Genomic DNA, 22,756 nt, shown 5'->3' with positions numbered 1-22,756 from the left:
TCTCTATTGCATGAGTAGACGTAGTAGCAAGGGTCAAATTTTGGCAAAGCATGGTTAAATTTGACACCCAACTAGTTTTGGCATGACATGCCTTGAGATTTAACAGGAGGTGCCGTCTGTGCCCTCATATCACTCACTTTTCACAGATGAAACTGAGCTCAGGTATGCACAAAAAAGAGAGTACAAGATTGTGTCCTTGGACACAACTTTAACCAATTCAAATTACCAGCTCAACACTCTGGCTCACAAACTCATTTAAGTACACTTTGATAAAAAAAAACAATTCAAAGAGGTGCAGGACACTGACCAAATTAATGATCAAAGCTTCTTATTGAAAAGGATCAAAGTTTTTACTGAAATGCGTGCAAACCTTACAAACCAAGGTGGAGGGAGTACATGAGAATATATTTTTGCACATGGCACATGCTCAGACCAGACTAATATACATCATCTACAAATAGTAACTACATATGTATAATCAAAATTGGAGAAAGAAGTGCTCATAACAAATTTGAGGGTTTTGTTTTTATTGCCGGGAGAAACATGAAGACATTTATTAAGGCTCTAGGGTCTAATCTTGTTCGCTGCCACTATCCTCCTGATATTGCTCCTCGTCACTCATGCCACTTGTATGCCCATTAGGAGGGTCTTCGTAGATGTGCCCCATCTTCAACCTCTTTGTTTCCATGTAACGCCGATTCTCATTAGTTATTGGTGTCAACAGCGGCACTCTTCCCAGGACACTTAAACCGTAGCCCTTGAGTCCAGTGTACTTCGCCGGGTTGTTAGTCATCAGCCTCATGGTTCGGACGCCAAGATCACGTAGTATCTGCATAGCGGAAATAGATATCAGCAAAGGTGGATAGCTCAGGAGTTGTAATACAAGCCAATTCCAGTGGAATGGTCTTTACCTGCGCGCCTATACCGTACTCCCGGGAGTCGGCAGGCAACCCAAGATCCTCATTAGCCTCAACAGTATCCCGTCCAGCATCCTGTAAATTGTATGCCCGGAGCTTGTGACCCAGCCCAATGCCCCTGCCTTCGTGGCCACGTAGGTAAACCACTACACCCCGACCAGCCTTCTCGATCATGGTCATCGCCAGGGCAAGTTGGCCCCCACAATCACACCTCGCCGATCCAAATATATCTCCAGTTAGGCACTCTGAATGGACTCTCACTAGAATATCCTGGCCATCCCCAACATCACCCTGCATATAAAGGAAAACAATTTATTATTGCCCTGCATATAAATGGTTTTTGCCTGGTTTTCCCTAACTAACTGGGGAATTCTACTTCTACTGTGAAATGCAGAGCTCCTGTGCTTTCGTGGTTTCTTCAAAAAATAAGCCTAGATGAAAAGAAAGACTTAGCAGCATTCATTATTTAAGAAGGTTTCATTCCCACAATACATTGCTGCTTCACCATGATCTTGCAGTATAGGCTGTACAACTGGTTGAGGTTTTTTGGCCAGACTGATGGATGTAAATGGCAAAAAAAATGTCTTGCTGCATTTAGTTTTGTTCAAGAATTTTATTACAGATGTATGTACTAGAACAAAAAATATCCCATTGTTGAGTCCAACTGCAAACTTGCAAGTGACTACCTATATTTGCTCAGGGATGCTTACCTTGATCATTGCAATGTGCTCCATCCCATCAATAAGAGATCGGTAGCAATAGGATTCAAATGACCCCCACTGTAATTGTAATGGTGTGACACAAAGACGTTCTACCAGTCTGTCTCTCTTTCTCCTATATCTGTATATGCAAATAATTTCTTATAAGCAATTGATGGTCCAGTAAAATATTACACAAAAGTATGCATTCAAGTAAGAATTCATCAAACTGTAGCTTTCATATTCGTAATTGTTCTCTAGTTGCCATCCGGCATGAAACTATTACCGCTCAGTGCATCATAATTAAATTCTTAACTTGTATGAACGAACTGACACTTGGGTATATTAGCAAATAACAAACCTAATCAAGTCTGCAATTGAGACTATCTTCAGGTTCTCCCTCTCTGCAAATTCTTTCAGCTTTGGCAACAAAGCCATGGAACCATCATCATCGTCAACAATTTCACAAAGAACTGCAGCAGGAGGTAACCCAGCCAACATGGCAAGGTCTACTGATGCTTCAGTATGCCCAGCCCTTTTGAGGACACCACCTTCTCTATATTTAAGAGGAAAGATATGTCCAGGACGGTTGAAGTCCTCAGGCTTAGAATAAGGAGATGCAAGTGCTAGAACTGTGTTTGCCCGATCCTTGGCTGAAACCCCTGTTGTTGTGCCCTCTTTAGCGTCCTAAAATACATTTTTTAAGCAGAGTCAGTTGGAGAAACAGGCAAGAGGAGAAAGTAAAATATGCCCATATGAAAAAGGAGAAAATACAATATGCTCATAGACCAGAATTCTGACTAGAAAATCGGACATCATACCACTGAAACAGTAAAGGCTGTCCGCAGCTTCTCTTCATTTTCCTTTGCCACTACCATAAGAGGAAGTTGTAGTCTTTCCAGGTCATCTTCCTTCATGCTGACACATACAATCCCAGTGCCATGCCTCACTATGAAAGCCATAGCCTCTGGTGTTACCGTGGATGCTGCCATTATAAGATCTCCTTCGTTCTCCCTGTCTTCATCATCCACAACAATCACATACTGCAAAATGAATCAGTTAGGATTACAGAGCAAATGATGCAAAATAAATAAACAGAAAACATAACTTTGGTAACATGACATACTTTTCCTTGGCGAATATCTTCAATAGCTTCAGGTATAGATGAGAAACCCTCTGTAGGCAAATCTAGGTCAAGTTCATCATCATCAGCTGAAAACCCATCGACGACAGGAGCCATGTCAGCAGCTATGGTCCCCAATGCAGCAGCATCAGCTTGAACAGTTTTAGATGGACTGGCCTGACCATTTATAACAATACGTTCTGAAGGATCAACCCCAGCATGACATACATGAAAGCTTTTGATTCGATTATTATTTGCCAAGTGAAGCGAACTGGTTCTCCTTAAGCTGTTTGATGCCAAAGTTGGTGAAACTGAAATATCGCAGCGCAAGACAGAATTGATGGGCTGACTGTTGGTACCAGTGAACCGTGTAAAGAGTTTCCCACTGCATAAACCAATTTAAGATAAGATGTTAGAATTATGAAGTAAAATGCTATGATCTGAATTATTGTCGATAATGTCATATCGATAATCTTGTGTCCTGTTGTGTAGCATAATGCCTTGTAGGTTGTAGCACCATATGAACAAAATTTTGATGGAAGATACTTAACAAATTTCATGCCTACTGTATACAAGGAGCATGGTAAGAAATAAACAAGGAAATGTGGGTGAGTAGAAATCTTCAACATCAAACTTTACGCACAAAGCTAATAATGAGTTCGGTGAGTGACTCCATGCCCTTTGTATTTTGTTTTTGTGCAGCTATCCCTCATAAACCGAGCAACTGTTTCTTCGATATGAATAGGCAGTTCTGCCGTCAGGTTTCCCCAAAAAACAACGAAGATGAAGCACAATCCACATCTCCTATATTTCTCCAAAGTAAAAAATCATATCTCCTGAACCTAAAAAATAGTAGAACCATTATACCAACCCAACCATGCCTATATAACTACATCATGGCTATATTACTCGAACCAAATAGACCTTGGGCCAAAATTGGGTACCGAGCCTCCTCTAGTCCGAAGCTTAGCCCAAACAGACCACTACAAAAATCCTAGGGTTTGGTGCTCAGAGATGGCTACGGGGAGAGCCCCAATCGATCTCTTCTACTTGTCGAAACATTTTCCCAAGTGATTTCGACTGTAAATCCACTGACCGACTGGGCAAAATACATGCTCACGGCCGGGAAAATGTAATAACTCACCGGAGGCACGAAGGAGAAGAAGGCGGCGCGATTGAGGGAGCCATGTCGCCGGCGAGACCCCTCCGTCCTGGGGTAGGACGGAAAGCGAGGAGAGGAGCCGCCGCGGGTTGCGAATGAACCGCGTGGGGTGGAGGCGCGGAAGACGGAGAGAGACGTCCAGAAGGTGGTCGGTAGGATAGCGCAGCGCGCGCAGCTGGCGTGGCGGCGGCGCCCGGGTGGGGAAAAGTTGTGGCTTGTAAGGCCTTGTACAATGGGAGGTGTTTGGAGAGTGCTTAAAAAAATAAACCGGGTTTTTTTGAAGTATCGATACCTATTTCTATAAAAGAGACGCTTAATTAAGCATCTACCATGTATAAATAAGCACCGGTGCTTAAGGAAAGTCTGATTTATTTTTCTAAGCACATCTTATTGTACAAGGCCTGAGAGCATCTGCAACCGGACCCCGCTGCCTCAAAAGCCAACAGTCCGATCAGTCACACGGATCTCAGTTCTTTCTAAATCATCCACAACCTATTCCTACCTGCCATCTTCCTCTCATATCTTTTTTCACGTTCGTGTCACCCCTTTCCCTGGCTCCACCGTCTTCCATAACCCACATCGCCGCCGCCACCGGCCCCAAACCCCTCCCGACTGTCCTTCTCAACCCGGATATGGTCGCCGCCATTGGATGCCGCTCCGATACATCCTACTGCTCCGGACATACATCTCGTCCTCTATGTGTTCGATGAAATGTTCGAGTGTTTTTTCTAGATTCTTTTGCTCATTTTAGGCAAAACGATGGATTCATCGGATGATGACTTTGAGAACAAGAGGCTTGGTGAATTCATATATAAAGAGTTTGTTGATTTGTTAGTTTCGAACAACGAAGATGCTGAAATGATGTTGATGATGAGCGTTCATCAAAAAATGGAGAATCAGTAAGGAGGTGGAGCATGTTTAGAAAAGGATTCAATAAAGGAGTAGAGAGTTGTTCCCTCGAGATAAGGTCGCTGACACACGACTTTTCTATAAGGACTACTTCAAACAGGCCCCAACATATCTTGAGAATTTTTGTCAACGTCTCTTCCAGATGAGCAGACCTTTGTTTTGCGAAAGGATTGTTGCGGCACTACCACTTTACATGACCGAAACTACTAGGTGGACAATAAGAGGATTGAATAGTGATTCTCAATTTTGCCCTACGCATAAATAGCTGGATGTGCTGCATCATGCAGAAAATGTCCAAATTTTTATCGTGTGTGTAGCATCGTTCTTACATAACCCTAACAAAAAAATATACTCTCGTGGTAATACATCACAAATACCTATCAATTTCGGTTAGTTGTCGGTTTGGCCGTTTTAAACAGGATTATGATGTGGCAGGCCCACATGTTAGGGTTAACATGGCACGATAGTTGACGCCGTTAGATTGACCAACACCTTGGGCATTATGATATGTGGGACCCATGTGCCGGTCTAAATAAAAAATTCCATTTATTCCCCTAAAATTCCTCTTATTATCCCGTCCATGGCATCCCCTTAGTTACGTCATGTGCCGCCACTGGAACCAGCCCGCGCATGTGCCACCAGCTCGACCCAGCCAAGGCGCCAGCTGCCCGCTGACGAGCACCCACCAACACTCCGCCTCTTTTATCCTTCTTCTCCTCCTCTTTTCGCCGCCTCCTTGACCAGCTGCGCCCGAAGCACGCCCAACATCGTTGCGCGGCCATGGCCGTCAAGCACCCTGCTGGCCCATGCCACCACCCTGCATACTCACATGTGGGTCCTACATGTCATAACGCCAAACGTACCCATCAATCTAACGACGTTGACTATTGACCCATGTCAGTCTTGACATGTGGGTCCGCCTTGTCATAATCTTGTTTAAAATGGCCAAACTAGCAACTAACCAAAACTAGAAGGGTTGGGCGCGCTTTGCTGCATCGTTGGTATTGTTGGGTTTTTTAAAAACATTACTTATTCTATTTCAAAATATAAGATGTATTACATTTTAAAAAAGTCAAACCTTTTTAAGCTTGATCAAATTTGTAGAGAAATATATCAAAACCCATAATACCAAATCGGTATAATTAGATTCGTCATGAAATGAATTTTCATATTTTTTTTGTTTAATATTGTGTTGACATTTTTGGCTCTAAACTTGGTCAAAATTAAAGGATTTTATTTTTTCAAAAATAATAGACTGTTTTATTTTTATATACAGTTTGATGATTTGATGGGCTTTCTCGATGTGATTATGTGTTATCCACTAAGAAACTCATATTTATATGGGAGAATTTCTACGTCAATGGTTACATGTACTATATGGACGCTATAGTATCACATGGTGATGCTTCTTTTTCCTAGGTGATGGGAGAGTGCGCAGCATTGGTATGTTTTAATAGGTCGGTTGCCGTCGATTAATTTGAAAATGATTGGCTCCATAATTGAATACCCCAATCGAATTGAAGAGCTTCAAAATTAGGGAACAATAGTGACTTACAATAATTGAATGAGAAAGCTCCTTGAGCAATTGTTGACTCGGTCAAAATTGAGTATAATAGTGTATAATAATGAACTCAATTAATTATGAGGCCTTAAAAATTAAGAAGCATATAGTGTATAATAATAAAAAATTGAATGAGAGAGCTTTGAGAAATTGTTGAGCCGGTCAAAATTGGGTGACCCAATTTTAATTGGAGCCCTCAATTAATTGTGAGCCCTTTAAAATTAAGGAAGCTTAGTGTTATAGAGGATCGGTAGGTATCTGCGATATATTACCACAAGAATGATCGTTTTGTGTTAGGGTTACGTAAAGTGATAGTTTTCTGTTCGGCTCTGGTAGTTTTTAGCAATTTACTCATTTACTGAGAACATGAAGAAGGCTCCCAAATGTTGAAAATGAGGCAGCATAGTATGGATATATGCGGAAGGTATGAACCTGATAGCATCTGCAGCCGTTCGGCCCCCCAGGGCGCTAAAAAAGAGCGGTCTAGAAGCGAACCAGCGCTAGTTCGGTCCCTAGGGGCGACCTAGCTCCCAGTCACGTCCCTAGGCGCCGCCCTCAGGACGCGAAAAATTCGAACTTGTCGTTCCCGCTCACAAAAGACGCCATAAGTTCGGCGATCGCAAGTCACAGTTCGGCGATCGGGTATAGTCAGGCGTACAAAAAATAGGGCGGCAGGAGTTCACGTGCACAACGCATCACTCGGCGGGCTCTACCCCAGGCGTCGGCGGAGTTGGCGTGCGCGGGCTTGGCGGTGTCGGAGCTGCTTCTGCGCTGGGCGGTGTCGGCGCGGCTTCGGTGCTACTGGGCGTCGTGGAGGCGTCATCACGCGGGCTTGGCGGCGGCGGCGGCGGCGGCGGCAGCGGCGGCGGCGTTGTCGAGGGAAGCTGATTCAGGATGAGGTCGTGCTCCACCAAGTACCACGCCTTGACCGCCTCGTCGGTGCTCTGGAGCATGTCCGCCCCGCCCAGCAGGAAAGCCAGGTCGGTGTTTCTCTTCTTCGCGGCGACGTTGGTCCGGAGCAGGTCGAGCTTGACGGCGCTGCTCGACATCAACGCCGACCACCGCGTGTTAGTCTTCTCTTCACGAAGGACGGCCCGGGCCTGCGCGTCGGCGAGGCAGTGCTCGATGGACTCGTGCACTCGAGCGGTGGCCGCGTCGGCGTGTTTCCCCTTCTTGGCACCTTTGTTGCCGTCCGGCCGCCCTTCCGATGCGCCAGGAGTCGGCGCGTCCGGCTTGTAGGTCTCCTTGGCCTTGTCGAGGGTGCGCGGGACTTCCGCCCACTTCTCGCACTTGTCAATGCGCTTGTAAACGTGGAGGTACTTGAATTCGGCGTCGCTGTTGCTCCGCCGGTACAGGGCGAACATGCGCAGCAACTGCGCGGAGGAACAAACAGTTGGCGGGCGTACACGGCAAAGAGAGGCGGGAGACCGGCGTGGCATACCTGATCCTCAACGCTGGCGCCGCTCTCCGGGCGAGCCGCGACCTCCTCGACGACCGCATGCCATTTGTTGCACGCCCCTGGATACGCCCCAATGGTTCGCCATCGCCTTTGAAGTAGGGGTCGTCGAACTCGGCCTTAATGCGCTCCCAATACGTCTCGATGCTCTGGTTCGTGCCGGTGGTCGGGTCAAGGCAGACGACTTCCCATGCTTCGGCGAGGCATTCCTCCTCCTTGGACGCCCACTTGATGCGCGGCTCGCCTGACCTGGCCGCCCGCGTCTTCTTGCGCATCTTCGCCGGAACAGTCGCCAGCTCCTCCTCCACCTCCTCATCCTCCTCCTCCTGCTCCTGCTCCTCCTGCTCCTCCTCGCCGTAGACGTAGCCGAGCTCGCCGTCCATGCCGCCGCTGAGATCCATCGTCTCGTCGGGGGTGTCGAACCCGGGAGACGCGGCGGCCGCGGCCGAACCTGCGGCAATGATGTCGTCCATGTCGCCCTCGGTCTCGTCGGTGTCGCCGAGGTGCGAGAAGGGCAGCGCGCAACGACGGAAATGGGGCGTCGGGGAAGACGCGTAGGCGGGCGGCGAGTAGTTGTATGAAGGGTACTGCACGCCGGTGAAGGTCACCGACGAGGGCGTGCGCTGGACCGGGTGTCCATGGGGGAAGGTGACGTTTGGATTGAACCTGCCGTGCGCGTCCCCGTCGGTGTAGCTCGGCGAGGGCGATCCCCATGGCTGTGGCGACGGAGAGCCGAAGCTTTGCTGGCCCCAGGGAGTGTACTGGGCGTGGCTGCCGGGTGGATTCATTATCCCCGCGCGAGTCGCCTCGGCCTCGGATTGGTCCGCCGAAGCGGCAGCCGCAGCCACGCACGCCGCGTTGTCACGGGACTTCTTGGCGATGTCCCTGTTCCGTCGGTCGGCGGTGACAGCCTCCCGTCGCTGAATTTCCGCCCTCCACTCGGCGTTCGGCATGCCCGCTGGCTTCGACAGCGGCGCCCTCGGCTTCCTCTGGGCGACGGAGGCGGTCGTGGTTGCCGCCGCGCGGGGGACGACGTACTTCTTCGGTGGCATGGCGGCCAACTGGGAGGCAAGCGGGAGGGAGATTGGCGGGAGGAAAGGAGAAAATGGGAGAAAAATGGGGGAAAAGCAGGAAGAAACGGCGGGAATAGGCGCGGGACTCGCCGACAGGGCGGACCCACGCGTCCTTTTCGCTTGTGCCGGCGCCCCAGGTGCCCTCCAGGGCGTCGGGTTCTACCTAGGTCCGCCGGCACCAGTTTCGGCCCAAGCCGGCGAAAAACGGGCGACTGGGCCGTTTTTCCGGCACCGACGCGACAAAAACACCTGGGGAGGGTCTGTTGGAGGCGCGGCTGGAGATGCTCTGAGGCCAGTGTATCCAAACCTTTGGTACTCAACTTAAAACTCCATAAACATCCGGAACTTTGAAATGCTCTGAGGCCAGTGTATCCAAACCTTTGGTACTCAACTTAAAACTCCATAAACATCCGGAACTTTGAAGGGTGATACAGACGTTTTGCCAGTTGACATATTTTCAGAACATAAGGGCTCATCATGTACTTAAAACTGAATCTGAACATCATCCGCAACATATGGCTTCCAGCTTTGTTCCAGACCATTCGTATATCGCAACTGAGCATTCTACAACTGAGAATTCTACGACTGGGCATTCTAGGACTGATGAAATATTCTAATGAACCGACCAAAAAAATATTCTACGACTAGAGCTACATACAGCTAAGCATTACACAGCGGATGGCTAACCTGAAAAATAGTAATCACTGAACTAATGAATATGTAAAACACAGAAGAGAAGAGCACGGTAAAGCTAGTATTCCCTTTCCGAAACTAAGCATGAACATGATGTGTATACATGCAGCAAAGAAGAGAGAAAATGGTGACTTATACGAGAACTGAAGGGGGTGCAACACTAAAGATTAGTTATCTAACAAGAAAATAATGATCAAAAGAACCAAAGAGTAGTTAAATTTACAGATAGAATTATAAACGAACACCCAGGGGAGGAATGACCAATGCATACTGAAGAAAAAACTGAACAGAATAAGGTCATATACTAAAGCATGAATTCTGAAGCAGGAACAAAACTGATGAATTTTTTCTTGCTCAATGAATACTAAGAAAGACAGAGAAGATTAAACTAGAGAATAATCTAACTGCACATTATAGCTAAAATCCCTTGTCTAGAAAAAGATCTAAATCCCTCGTCTACAGGCAGGAACACTGATGACTGATGACTTGACAGAAATGTATACACACCACAGGCAGGAACAAGATGACATGAGTATATACAAACAAAGATGGTGTAGGCATGATAAGGAGCTGCACAAACATGAGTAACTGAGCCTGCACCCGGAGCGCTCTGCCCTGAGGTGAGTCTGCACCCATAAGGCTGGAGCGCTCATGGGGAGACTGCTCCAGATGGCTTCGAAGGGATCGAAGAGCAAAATGAAATATGAATGCCTACTATGATAAATTGATATTGTTGAGGAACGGAAAGCAAATTCTGAACAATGAAACATAGGAAAATCTGCAGCAGCAAGCCAGCTCAGTTAGGACAGTTGCAAATTTTGCATCTCAATGACATGGGGACGACAGCAGCTAGATGATACATTTTACAGTGGCAACTGCTCTTCTTGTACAACAGCCGTGCAAACTTAGTGCCAAACAAAATGGCTCTGGACCCCCACTGAAATGAGCCGGGAAAACACCACAAGCCAGGCCCCGATTTGACGAAAAATCGTCGAACACCAGGCCTTAACTGATGGAGATTAAGTATAGACAACAAAGACAAAAACTGTGGCCTCAGGACTGAACTGAATCGCCAGAACTTCCCCAGAAACCAGCAAAACAATTGCTGCTGCAGACCTCGATCCTGATATAGCTATTTTCGCATCACTAATTAGAAACAGACTAGGACTAACAATGACTAAGCGTAGCAGATGAAAACAAAATTGAGCTACTGAACATACATCAGAACAACCAATAATTTGTTTCTGAGTAAAGTTATCTCTGAACCTATATGCTTCCTGATCCAATAAAAAATTCAGAAGATCTACTCGTGTGGCGGTCACGGGTCCAAAACAGGTGGGAAGACCAAACCCGGAACCCAATAAAAGCCATCACACACGCACGAGGATGGCAGGCACACAGCATGCTGAGGTCCGTGCTGAAATCAGACGGCCACAAATTTGGCTTAAAGCCAAATCAAAATCAGTCAACTGAAAATTAGCAAAAATGTTAATAAAGGTTGGGGGCAGGGAGAAGCCCATTTCTTAAAAATAAAGGTACTACAGATTGGCGCTACAAAAATATGGTTCCATAAAATTGCACCTAAGATCACCAGGCTTGTGACATCACAATTCCATCGCCACCTTGATTTACTTCCACTACTCGATGAGCTATCTATTTGTGATACAGGTACGCAACCGAGAATATGAAGAAGGCTCCCATTGTTGAAAATGAGGCAGCATAGTACGGAAACGCTGAAGTTATGAACCTCTCATACTCGTCATGCCTGTATGGACGCACTGGAATCTGCTTTGCAAGAGAGAGGCCAGTGTATCCAAGCCTTTGGTACTCAACCTTGAACTGGAAAACTCCATAAACATCTGGAACTTTGAAGGATGCTGAATATACAGCAGTTTTGTCAGTTGACATATTTTTCAGAACATAAGGGCTCATCATGAAAAACTGAATCTGAACATCATCAGCAACATATGGCTTCCAGCTTGTACCAGACCATTCATATATTTCAACTGAGTATTCCAAGTCATCATTGATGCGGTACATGCTAGGCTCATTTGTCTCCCCAACCTTATGGTGCTTGACATTCACTGCCTTCAGATGACCCCTCTCATGGAAGACCCATTTGCTCGTCTCTGTCACAAATTGTTCATTTCCAGCTTTGTCATGGCTCATTTTGCTGCCAGCCTTCTGCACACCAGACTTTAGGAACCTGTTGCTAAACAAATCCAGTGATCCAGATATCAACACACGAGCATTATTCCTAGCCTGCATAACAGAAACCAGCGATATGGCCGACCCAGTGAGAGATGGAACAGATGCCAACTTAGCCTCCGGGTTTGCTGAATACGCTGATGGCGAGGCAGATAGAACCTTTAAAACCAAGCTGTTGGATGGATTGGCCGCATGCCCAATCCCTCGAAACAGCACAGGAGCCTCAATCTTTTTGGACCCCAATATCACATCTGACTGAATCAGGTCATCGCCAGCAATCAAGGTGTGGTCACCTTCAACCTCACTGGAGGCATAATTGATGTGGTCAATAACCATTGCTTCCGGGTCCTCATCAAAGTCAACCCCACACTCCGTCGCGATGCCGCGGATCAGATCTGAAGCCGAATGATCTGCTGCCAGAATCATATCATGCCCGGCATCGATAAACTCCAGAACAGCATTCTGGTCCACCGATCCGCCGAAGCGCGGGGTCGATGGGGCGAAGAGCACGAGGCCGTCGTAGAGGTACTGACCGTAGCGGTGGAGCGAGAGCTTGGGGTCGTCGGCGAGGCGGAACTCCAGATCTAGCCCGCGGGCCTGGAGCGAGCCGAAGAAGGCCGAGTGGGATGAGCGGACGGCCAGATCGTCGACGAGCACCAGCAGCTTGCGCCCGCGGGGGCCCTCGCCCGAAGCGTCCCCGAGGGAGGCGACGGCGAGGAGGGCCGCGGCGGCGAGGAGGAGGAGGACGCGCGGCGCCGCCATGGCCGTCGTGGTGGTGGTGTAGCGAGATGCGCAGATCTCGCAGCGGGGTTTTTGTTTGGGCTTTAACGGGGCTACTCTAGATCTAGCAGTTGGAGAGGAGAAGGGGGAGGCAGGATAAGGAGGCCGAGAGCATGAAGAAAAGCTTCGCCCAACAACTCACACACCACGGGTCCCATCTGGCAGTGGCAGTCATACACACGAGACACTTACGAGGCGTTTGATTGACGATTTTTCCGCCGTCTTCCGATTACAGTGGCTTAAAGCATCTCCCAGAGATGGTCTAAATGTAAAAATATCTAACGTTTAGATCATATGGATAATAAACGCTGCTCCAATAGACGGTTCATATGTAAAAAAGTTGGACCGCGGCCTTCTTGTGATGTAAAATACAACACCTCGCGGTGCAAATTTACATCATGAGGTGCATCTGGTCAACCAGCCGCCGCCCGTGAACGCCCAAGCGCCACTTCCTTTCCTTTCCCGCCCGCGCCCCGTCCGCCCGCCCGAAGACCAGTCGGCCGGAATCCGCCGCCGCGACCGCCCAAAACCTCGTCGCCGGCGCCGCCACCACCCCGCATCCCCATCGCCGCCCTCCGCCGCCGTCGCCCCCGTCGCCTCCCTTGCCGGTAGCCGGCTCGCAGCCGCCCGGACGCCGCCGAATCGGGAGGCAGCCGACGCGGGATTCGGCGCCTTCGGCAGTCCGGCTGCCGCGGTAGGCCTTCGCCGGGTCTTAGGCTGCCGCCGACCTCCTCCCCATCGGTCGTGAGCCTGTCCACGGCCGTTGCGCCGGCCGCATGACCACCGCACCAAGCCCTCCGTCCGGCTGCCGAATTATTCTTCGCCGCCCGCCGAGCTCCTCTTGGCCGGCCTCCAAGCTCATTTCTTATCACCACCACTGTCCGGAGCCAACCGCAGCCGTCTGCAGCCATCAGCAGCAGCCAATCCAACCGGCAGCCATCTTCTTCCACCGCGCGCAGAAGGTGTTCGACGGAATTCCCCAAGGTAAAAAAATGACGAAACTTGATGATTTAACTTAGGATTGGATAGTATGTTTGACGGTGGTTGTGTGCATTGTAGATGAGCTCGGTTGACTCCTCTTTCATGGATGATTCATCGTCAAACGAGGAATTTGATTTGCATGAAGAAGAGGAGATTGCTATGCTAGTGGCCATGCATAAGAGGAAGAAACCGAAGCACGGTGGTTCCGTTTATGGGCGTGCGTTCATTCGGAGAGAACGGATTGATGCGCAACTTCTTTGCATCATCACCTGTTTTTTCATCTATTGGAGTTGCTCTTTTGGACCATGAATTTGGACCATCTGTTGGAGTTGGCCTTTTTTCGGAGCTCCAAAATGCACTTTTTGGCGGTCCAAATTTTACATCTCCGGTTTTGGACCGTCAAAATTTGGACCATCTATTGGAGATGCTCTTAGACGTCTGGGGCCAAACCGGCATTAGCTTTCGGCATGGGGGCGATTGCGTTCCCAGTCGTCGCCCCCATGTCGACCCAATGCGTCCCTCAAAATCGCGCAAACTCGGGGATATGATATGAATCTGGCACAAACTCGACGATTTTCATTGAGATTTGTACAAAAACAGAGAAAACAGGCAAACTACGCCTAGAACTACCCCTAGCCCTGCTACGCCGCGGCCGCCACCCCGCCTTCTACATGCCTAGGAGCCTGTAGAACAGGGTGTAGTCGTCGTCGCCGCCACCCTGCGCCCCGCTGGAGCCGGCGTCGTCCCTAAAGGAAATATGCCCTAGAGGCAATAATAAAGTTGTTATTTATATTTCCTTATATCATGATAAATGTTTATTATTCATGCTAGAATTGTATTAATCAGAAACTTAGTACATGTGTGAATACATAGACAAATAGAGTGTCACTAGTATACCTCTACTTGACTAGCTCGTTGATCAAAGATGGTTAAGTTTCCTAGCCATGGACAAAGAGTTGTCATTTGATAAATGGGATCACATCATTAGAGAATGATATGATTGACTTCATCCATTAGCTTAGCACGATGATAGTTTAGTTTACTGCTATTGCTTTCTCCATAACTTATACATGTTCCTATGACTATGAGATTATGCAACTTCCGAATACCGAGGAGCACTTAGTGTGCTATCAAACGTCACAACATAACTGGGTGACTATAAAGATGCTCTGCAGGTGTCTTGGATGGTGTTTGTTAAGTTGGCATAGATCGAGATTAGGATTTGTCACTCCGTGTATCGAAGAGGTATCTCTGGGCCCTCTCGGTAATGAACATCACTATAAGCCTTGCAAGCAACATGACTAAATGAGTTAGTTACGGGATGTGGCATTACGGAACGAGTAAAGAGACTTGCCGGTAACGAGATTGAACTAGGTATAATGATACCGACGATCGAATCTCGGGCAAGTAACATACCGATGACAAAGGGAACAACGTATCTTGTTATGCGGTTTGACCGATAAAGATCTTCGTAGAATATGTAGGAACCGATATGAGCATCCGGGTTCCGCTATTGGTTATTGACCGGAGATGAGTCTCAGTCATGTATACATAGTTCTCGAACCCGTAGGGTCCGCACGCTTAACGTTCAGTGACGATCGGTATTATGAGTTTATGTGTTTTGATGTACCGAAGGTTGTTTGGAGTCCCGGATGTGATCACGGGCATAACGAGGAGTCTCGAAATGGTCGAGACATTAAGATCGCTATATTTGATGACTATGTTTGGATATCGGAATGGTTCCAGGTGAGTTCGGGCATTTACCGGTGTACCGGGAGGTTACCGGAACCCCCTCGGGAGGTATATGGGCCTTATTGGGCCATAGTGGGAGAGAGGAGAAGGAAGCCTAGGAGGGGGCGCGCCCCCAAGCCCAATCCGAATTGGGTGGGGCCCGGCCCCCTTTCTTTCCTCCTTCCTCCCCCTTCCTTCCTCTCCTAGTCCAACTAGGGAAGGGCGGGAATCCTACTCCCGGTGGGAGTAGGACTCCTCCAGAGCGTGCCATAGAGGGTCGGCCCTCTCCCCTCCTCCACTCCTTTATATAAAGGGGAGGGGGGCACCCCATAGACACACAAGTTGACAATTGTCTTAGACGTGTGCGGTGCCCCCCTCCACCATAATCCACCTCGGTCATATCGTAGTGGTGCTTAGGCGAAACCCTGTTCCGGTAGCTTCATCATCACCGTCATCACGCCGTCGTGCTAACGAAAATCTCCCTCGACATTCAGCTAGATCTAGAGTTCGTCGGACGTCACTGAGCTAAACGTGTGCAGATCACGGAGGTGCCGTACCTTCGGTGCTAGGATCGGTCGGATCGTGAAGACGTTCGACTACATCAACCGCGTTGTCATAACGCTTCCGCTTATGGTCTATCAGGGTACATGGACAACACTCTTCCCCTCTCTTTGCTATGCATCACCATGATAGATCTTGCGTGTGCGTAGGATTTTTTTGAAATTACTATGTTCCCCTATAGTCCCTACTGCACCGCTACCCAGGGTCACCGACGCGTGGGGGGTTGGACGGCTCGGGCTCGTCCTCGTCATCGCAGTCGAGGACGACGCTGCCGCCCTCCTCGCGTCCGCGGCGCCGGGCCTAGAGCTCCGCGTACGCTCGTCGCTGGCGGAGCACCTGCTCACGTACCTAGTCCGCCTTCGCCCACTTGAGGGCGGTCTCATCATCGGCGGCCATCTCCGCGTGCTCTAGCTTCATGGGGAGCAGCCCCAGCTCGGGCTTCGGCCGGACAAGGCGGAGGGAACGCGGGAAGGAGGGGCGACCGCGCTCGTTGATGACGAGGGCGCCGCTGCGGGTGCGGCGCCGAAGCGGCGTCTCCTCCGGCTCCGGCTTGACGGGGCGGAGCGCCGGCGAGCCAGAGCCCGACGATGAGGAGGTCCCCGCCTCATCCATTCGTCGCGGCGTCTAGGAGTTGCCACGACGGTGAGAGAATGACAGGCGCGGTGGGTACTCGAGACACGGCATGTTGCCGGTCTCGATGTGGTCGAGAACGACCTCGAGGGTGCGGCCAGAACGCCCCACCACTCGCGCCACCCTTCGGCATTGAGGCGGCCGCGGGTGATGATGTCGTTGGTGGAGGCGATTTGGTCTCTGCGGCGGCGCTCGAAGTACATCGTCCATAGCGTGTGGTTGTCGGCAGCGTACCTCGGCTCGTTCTGCTATGCCTCCGTCAATGACAAACGGATGCGGGCGATCTCGGCCCGCCGTTCAGCCCCGGTGGGCACCGGCAGTACCGGGATGCCGCCGACGCTCTACTTCCACAAGCCCGGCACCCGCATGTCTGGGGGCACCGGATAGTCGGCCTCGTATAGGAGGAGCACCTCGTCCTCGTGGAGATGGCGTCGGCCGAAGCCGTTCACCGCCGCGGAGTCGCTGGGGTACCGCTCAACCATGCTCGTGGGCAGGCCGGGGGGGGCAGAGGGAGAGAGGTGGCTTCTAGGGGAAGACGAGGCGAGAGAAGGCGTGTTGTGGCGACTGTGGCATTCACTAACGGGGAGGTCCGCTTTTATAGCCGAGGCGGGGCGGTGAGCGGGACGCGCGTTGCAGCACTTGCATGCCGGGCAACATGTGGTGGGAGCGGGACGGGACGCGCATCGCGACACCTTCACTGTGCCGCCCGTGAGGCATCAATGGAGGCTGACCGGTGCGGTAGCCTTGGCATTGATTCCCGCGGGAACCGAGGTGATGAGGACGATGAAGCGGCATGTCGCTGACTCGGTGGGCCCATTCTCGTTCTCTTCAAAAACGCTTTCCCTAGCGCCCTCAGGCACCCCCAATGCGCCGGGTTCGCCCTGGGTCCGCCGGCGCCAGTTTCGGCCCAAACCGGCAAAAAACAGGCTCCTGGGGGCGCGACTGGGCCATTTTTCGGGTGCTGGTGGGAAAAAATGGCCTGGGGGCCTGTTGGGGGCGTGGCTGGAGGTGCTCAACAGCGGCAACAAAAAACCCATGCGCACGGTAAACTTCCATTTTAGCGCGTGAGGGACATTTTTGCACGCTCCAGCGGAGGCGGGAAACTCCGAGGCACGGTAAAGAATTGCGCGTGGGGGAAAAAGCGGTAGGTCGCGCGCTAGATTTGGTGCACCGCTTCCGGCGCTCCTATAAATTGTTGTAGCCGCCACGCGGCCTCCCATCGCTATCCACATTGCCACGCGCTCTCTCCCCGCTTCCTATGATTCCTCTGCCGCTTCCTCGCCCCGTCACCGACGCGCCACCATGCCGCCGCACCATCGGGGATCTCCGGGCTATCGCGGCGTCCGCAAGCGCCCCTCTAACGCCTTCTACGCTGAGATTCGGTCCGGCGATGTCTGCCTCGGCCTCGGCATGTTCGAGACCGCGCACGAGGGCGCCCGCGTGTACGACGCGGCGGCATGACGCCTCTAGAGGCCTCTCGCACAGATGAACTTCCACGACGTCTGGACGTGCTAGGAGGTGCATCCCAGCGCCCCTCTGCCTAGTCTTATAATAGACCAGGACTGTGAGGAACACCGTCGGCAGCAGCGCCACCTCCTCATCACCGAGGTGGACGAGCGAGCCATGGCGGAGTCACGCCAGCGCTACCCGCCGGATGTCACCGACGAGAACGCCTTCTAGGCAGAGAGGATGGCAAGGCGTCGTGCGGAGCGGGCGGACATGTGTCGGCGGAAGGCACTCAGAGAGGCATAGTGCGATCTTGTTAACGCAGGCGGGGAGTCGTTTTTCGACTCAGACGACCCTCGTTGGGAAGACGCGTGGCTAGATACCTCGGACGACACCAACGAGAATGATGATGAGGACGACTCGGAGTAGGTTCTAGTTGCACCGTAGTTTTTATCTAGTTGCACCATAGTGTTTATCGTGTTGGACTAGTTTTTTTATCTATCTATGCTATGTGATGAACTATGTACGATATGTGAACTATCTATGTATGGTCCTTTTTATCTATTTTTAATCTATGCATATGTTTTTTTATATTTGTTCGGAGTGCATATATTGTTTGTGCGAGAGCACGCGCAGTTTTTTTGAAACGGCTGCTAGAGCGGCTCGCGCGCCCTAAAATTTGCAGCGGCCGCTGGAGCAAACGCACCCTGCCGCGCAAAAACAGGCGCTCCGCGCGCTGTAAACATGTTTTTAGCGCGCTGCGTGTAGCGCGGCTGTTGGAGATGCTCTGAGCATTATGTTACATGTGTTTGTTTGAGTCAGACCGGTTTCGGTTCCCCGTAATCAAACACGGTTCCTCGTAAAACCAAATACAACACATACAGAGTGGTATGGAATTACGCCGTTCGTCTTGTATCGATCCCCTCTCTCTATTCTCTGCTTGCCCGATCTTTTGTTCGCCACGAGCACCGAGTAGCAGCCTGCAGCACCGGAGATCTTCCTCCCCTTCATGGGAAACAACACCTTATCTCCCTTGGCTGCCGTGACTCGCCACCGTAAGCAGCGGCGGCGCCGATGATCTCCCTCCGCCATGATCAGAAGCGCCAATGATCTTCGCCACGACGAGCAGTGCGGCCAATTTTCCTTTCTCTACCGTGAGCAGCGGCACCACCATGAACAGCTAGCGCTCTCTGATTTGGCCACAAGCTATATCCCCAGCAACCGAGCATCTTCTACAAGGCCGCCAGCATCAGACCATGGTTTCCTTCTCCGTTGCTTGAACCACACACATCGTGTAATCTCTCAGTCTGTGATCTAATACAGCATATTCTCATTACAGTACTGAAAACGTTACCTGCGTCCAACCAAATGCGTGGTTAGAGCAACTCCAACGCGCCGACCCAAATGGATGGCGATTTTGTTTGCTTTTGTCCGTTTCGGTCGGCCGACCGTGCGACGTTCGTCCTGTTTATGATTTGGATCGACAGTGCGCCTAACGCGCCGACTCATATTTGCCGGCGTGGCTGGCTGGCCGCTATTTTTCAACAAATATGCGCACATTTTGCATAATTTCACAACCAAATAAATTTATCATGGTTTTACAAGCCGAATAAAAATTAAATTGTCTCAAATACATTTGAAAAAAATACATCTACTGGTTGCCAACATGATCTCACATATGCTCAACCAAATCATTTTGTAGTTGCATGTGAGTTTTCCAATCACGCATTTCATGGTGAAATTGGGTGAATTGTGCAAACGTTGCCGCTCCTCCTCCATGCTCAGGCACAACATTTTCACTCCAAAACTGAAAACCTTGATCGTAGATACGTTCCGGGCGCTCATCCTCTACGATCATATTGTGCATGATCACACAAGTAGTTATCACCTCCCACGACTTCTTGGTGCTCCAAGTTCTAGTAGGATACCAAACGATGCCCCATTGAGATTGCAGAACACCGAAGGCACGCTCGACATCCTTCCTAGCACTTTCTTGCTCTTGAGCAAATCTTTTCCTCTTCTCTCCAAAAGGGTTGGGGATTGTCTTCACAATAGTGGGCCATTGAGGATAGATACCGTCACCTAGGTAGTATCCTTTATCGTAGTTGTGGCCGTTGATGGTAACATTCACCGACGGGTTGTTGCCTTTGGCAAGCCTTGCAAACACCGGCGAGCATTGAAGGACATTGATATCATTGTGCGATCCAGCCATGCCGAAGAAAAAGTGCCAGATCCAGAGATCTTGTGAGGCCACGGCCTCATGTGTGACAGTGCAAGCTCTGACATGGCCCTTATACTGCCCTTGCCAAATAGAAGGGCAGTTCTTACATTCCCAGTGCATGTAGTCTATGTTGCCAAGCATCCCTAGGAAGCCCCTGCTGGCATTCATTGCCAACAAGCGGGCTGTATCATGAGCAGTCAGCTCTCTCAAGTACTCAGGGCCAAACACAACAATCACAACCTTGCAGAACTTGTACATGGACTCTAGGCATGTAGAATCGCTCATATGGACGTACTCATCAATGAGATCACCGGGCACTCCGTATGCAAGCATCCGGATCCGGATGGCTGCAATGCATTTCTAATAAGATGAGAAGCCAATCTTTCCAAGGGCATCCTCTTTGCACTAGAAACAGTTATCGTATCCGACCACTCCCTTTCTAATACGGTTGAAAAGATGCCTATCCATACGAAAATGCTGCCCGAATTTCTGATGTTTGAACAACATGTTGGTTGTGTCAAAGTAGTCCTTCCAAAGAAGCAAATGGCCGCTCTCTCGGTTGTGATTCAACGCCAGAATGTGCCCTGGGATCGAGCCCCAGAACAACAGTCGCTTCCTATTAAGGTGTCATGGACCAACACAACATCCAACATCTCCTCATCATTAGATGAGGAATCGTCAGAGTCACAAAGGAAATTGTGGAAAAAGAACTCGTCGGCAGAGTCCATTTTTTTCCTTGGAAAACTGTTGAACAGCTTGCAGGCATCAACGAAGAAGATGGCCGGTGAAGAGAAAAGACATGCGCCTCCCTTGGACTAGGTGGCTGGCCTGGCAGCGTCCGTCGAGCATGCTGGCGCCAGTACAGTGGGCGGTATCGGACGAAGGAGCTGGCCAGGATGGGGGGAGGTGGCTTTCTGCTTGCGCCGACGTTAGAGTGTAGGGTGGGAAGCTTTTGGTGCCCCGGAGGAGAGGCGGTGGTGCCGGCGACATGGGAGGTGGCGGTGATGGGGGAGGTGTGTCGGCACGGGCTGCTGGCAGAGGCACTGAAAAATGGGCGGCGACGACGACCGGGCAGTGCAAGCAAGGGTTTGTTGTGGATATGAATGTAAGAGGATGGCCAATGTGCCACCAAATAGAGGGCCAGGGGAGGAGTAGGTGCGTGTCGCATGCGTCCGCTTCGTGTCCATGCCGACTCAAATCAGGCTCAAAATTGGGCCAGAATGGGTCGACAAGCGGACGAAAAGCGGACGCGCATCCATTTGGGTCAAGGCGTTGGGCCGACTTTTTTGTCCATGCCGACCCAAATGGACACGCGCGAATGAAATGGGTCGGCGCGATGGAGTTTCTCTTACTCACGTCTTTTTGTTGGGCCCACCCGAACTTCTTGATGGGCGGGGTCACCATCGTGGCGTTCTTCCCCTCTTGTATGCCGACTTGACATAAAGGCAGGGAAGTACATTCAAAAGGTTCTCACAATGTGATCACCTCCTAATCTAGCTGCCGCCGCCACAACTACCACCACTGTTTCAGTCCCCATCCTCTTCTCTGTCTGGTGGCCTTGTCAGTGGAAAGAGGAGCTGGGACTCGTCCATTTTGTTTTTGTTAGGCTTTTACTTCTCCGGCGACATCGACGAGGTGTTTGCGACAATGGCGTGTTGGAATAAGGTCTCTCCGGTCTTTCCCTACCTTGACGACATCCGATCTGGCGTTAACAAAGAGCCTGTGAGTTTGTGTCCCCAAATCTATTGGTTCCCTTCAGATCTGCAGTTCGTGCGTCTTACAAGGAGAGGTTATGCCAACCTATTGGTGTGCGACTTAGGTGTTATTCTGTGACTTGGTCCGGTTTCTCGAACTCTCTGTGCTGATGGTGATTGATTGCAAGCGTGTTTTGCATGAGGGTGATGCTACAGTCAATGTTGCTTCAACGTTTTTTAGATCTCGTCTCAAGGGGCGAGTGGCTATTTGTAACATCCCAAAATTTCAATTTGGAATGTTATACATTAGATCATCATTGCATATCATATTTTATTTGCTTTTGGCTTTGATCCTAGAAATTCTACGCAACTCAAGGACCCACGGAGAGAGTTAGGGATTTCGTTATTTTCATATTTGAGTTTTCTCAAATTTTGAGAATAGGATCATTTGATTTTAATTATTTTATCATCAATTATTTCTATTACAAAAATATGAGAGAGGGAATAAAATGACTTTCCCAAAATAAATAAATATTGAGGATTTAATAATAAAATCAAATAAGATTTTATTTTGGAGTTTTTCGATATTTTATTTGAATTTAGGAAAAATGTGCGTCTTTCGAAATTGCATTTAGGTCCCAAATAAATGTTCACCTTGTGTGTCTTGATTTTAGAAGCCCGGGAAAATTTATTTCGGGATTTTTGGAGTCCGTTTAGTATTTTTTTATTTGTTTTTCTGCACGGAATAATTAAAAAAAACGAAACCGACCTACGGGCTGTGTTAGGCCCGGACTCCTCTGGGGCCAGCCTTTAAAAGCCGGGGCGCCCGACCCCGCAGCCCACCGAGCCGCCCCACCGCCCCGAACCATAGCGCCGCCGCCGCCCGCCAGCGCCGCCGCCGCGACGGATCCC

General features: G+C 49.9%; 2 protein-coding genes across 2 annotated transcripts; both read right to left on the bottom strand.

Moving 5' to 3' along the window:
* Nucleotides 1–325: 325 nt before the first annotated feature.
* On the bottom strand, nucleotides 326–4,084 carry LOC119328589 (probable bifunctional riboflavin biosynthesis protein RIBA 1, chloroplastic). The gene is made up of 7 exons (XM_037601575.1): nucleotides 3,883–4,084; nucleotides 2,742–3,123; nucleotides 2,437–2,658; nucleotides 1,977–2,302; nucleotides 1,628–1,757; nucleotides 912–1,208; nucleotides 326–829 (listed from the first exon to the last, which is right to left on the bottom strand). Exons 1-7 carry the CDS (start codon nucleotides 3,924–3,926, stop codon nucleotides 572–574), a joined length of 1,659 nt encoding a protein of 552 aa, XP_037457472.1. The 5' UTR covers nucleotides 3,927–4,084; the 3' UTR covers nucleotides 326–571.
* A 6,934-nt stretch (nucleotides 4,085–11,018) lies between these two features.
* LOC119328590 (dolichyl-diphosphooligosaccharide--protein glycosyltransferase 48 kDa subunit) lies at nucleotides 11,019–12,685 on the bottom strand. Its single transcript, XM_037601576.1, has one exon. The coding sequence runs from the start codon at nucleotides 12,560–12,562 to the stop codon at nucleotides 11,246–11,248; it is 1,317 nt and encodes a 438-aa protein (XP_037457473.1). The 5' UTR covers nucleotides 12,563–12,685; the 3' UTR covers nucleotides 11,019–11,245.
* Between the last annotated feature and the right edge of the window lie 10,071 nt (nucleotides 12,686–22,756).

This window comes from Triticum dicoccoides, chromosome 7A (genome assembly GCF_002162155.2).
Source record: "Triticum dicoccoides isolate Atlit2015 ecotype Zavitan chromosome 7A, WEW_v2.0, whole genome shotgun sequence".
NCBI classification, from domain to species: domain Eukaryota; kingdom Viridiplantae; phylum Streptophyta; class Magnoliopsida; order Poales; family Poaceae; genus Triticum; species Triticum dicoccoides.
Note: the sequence above shows the minus strand (reverse complement) of the source record. Positions and strands in the feature narration are given on the sequence as shown.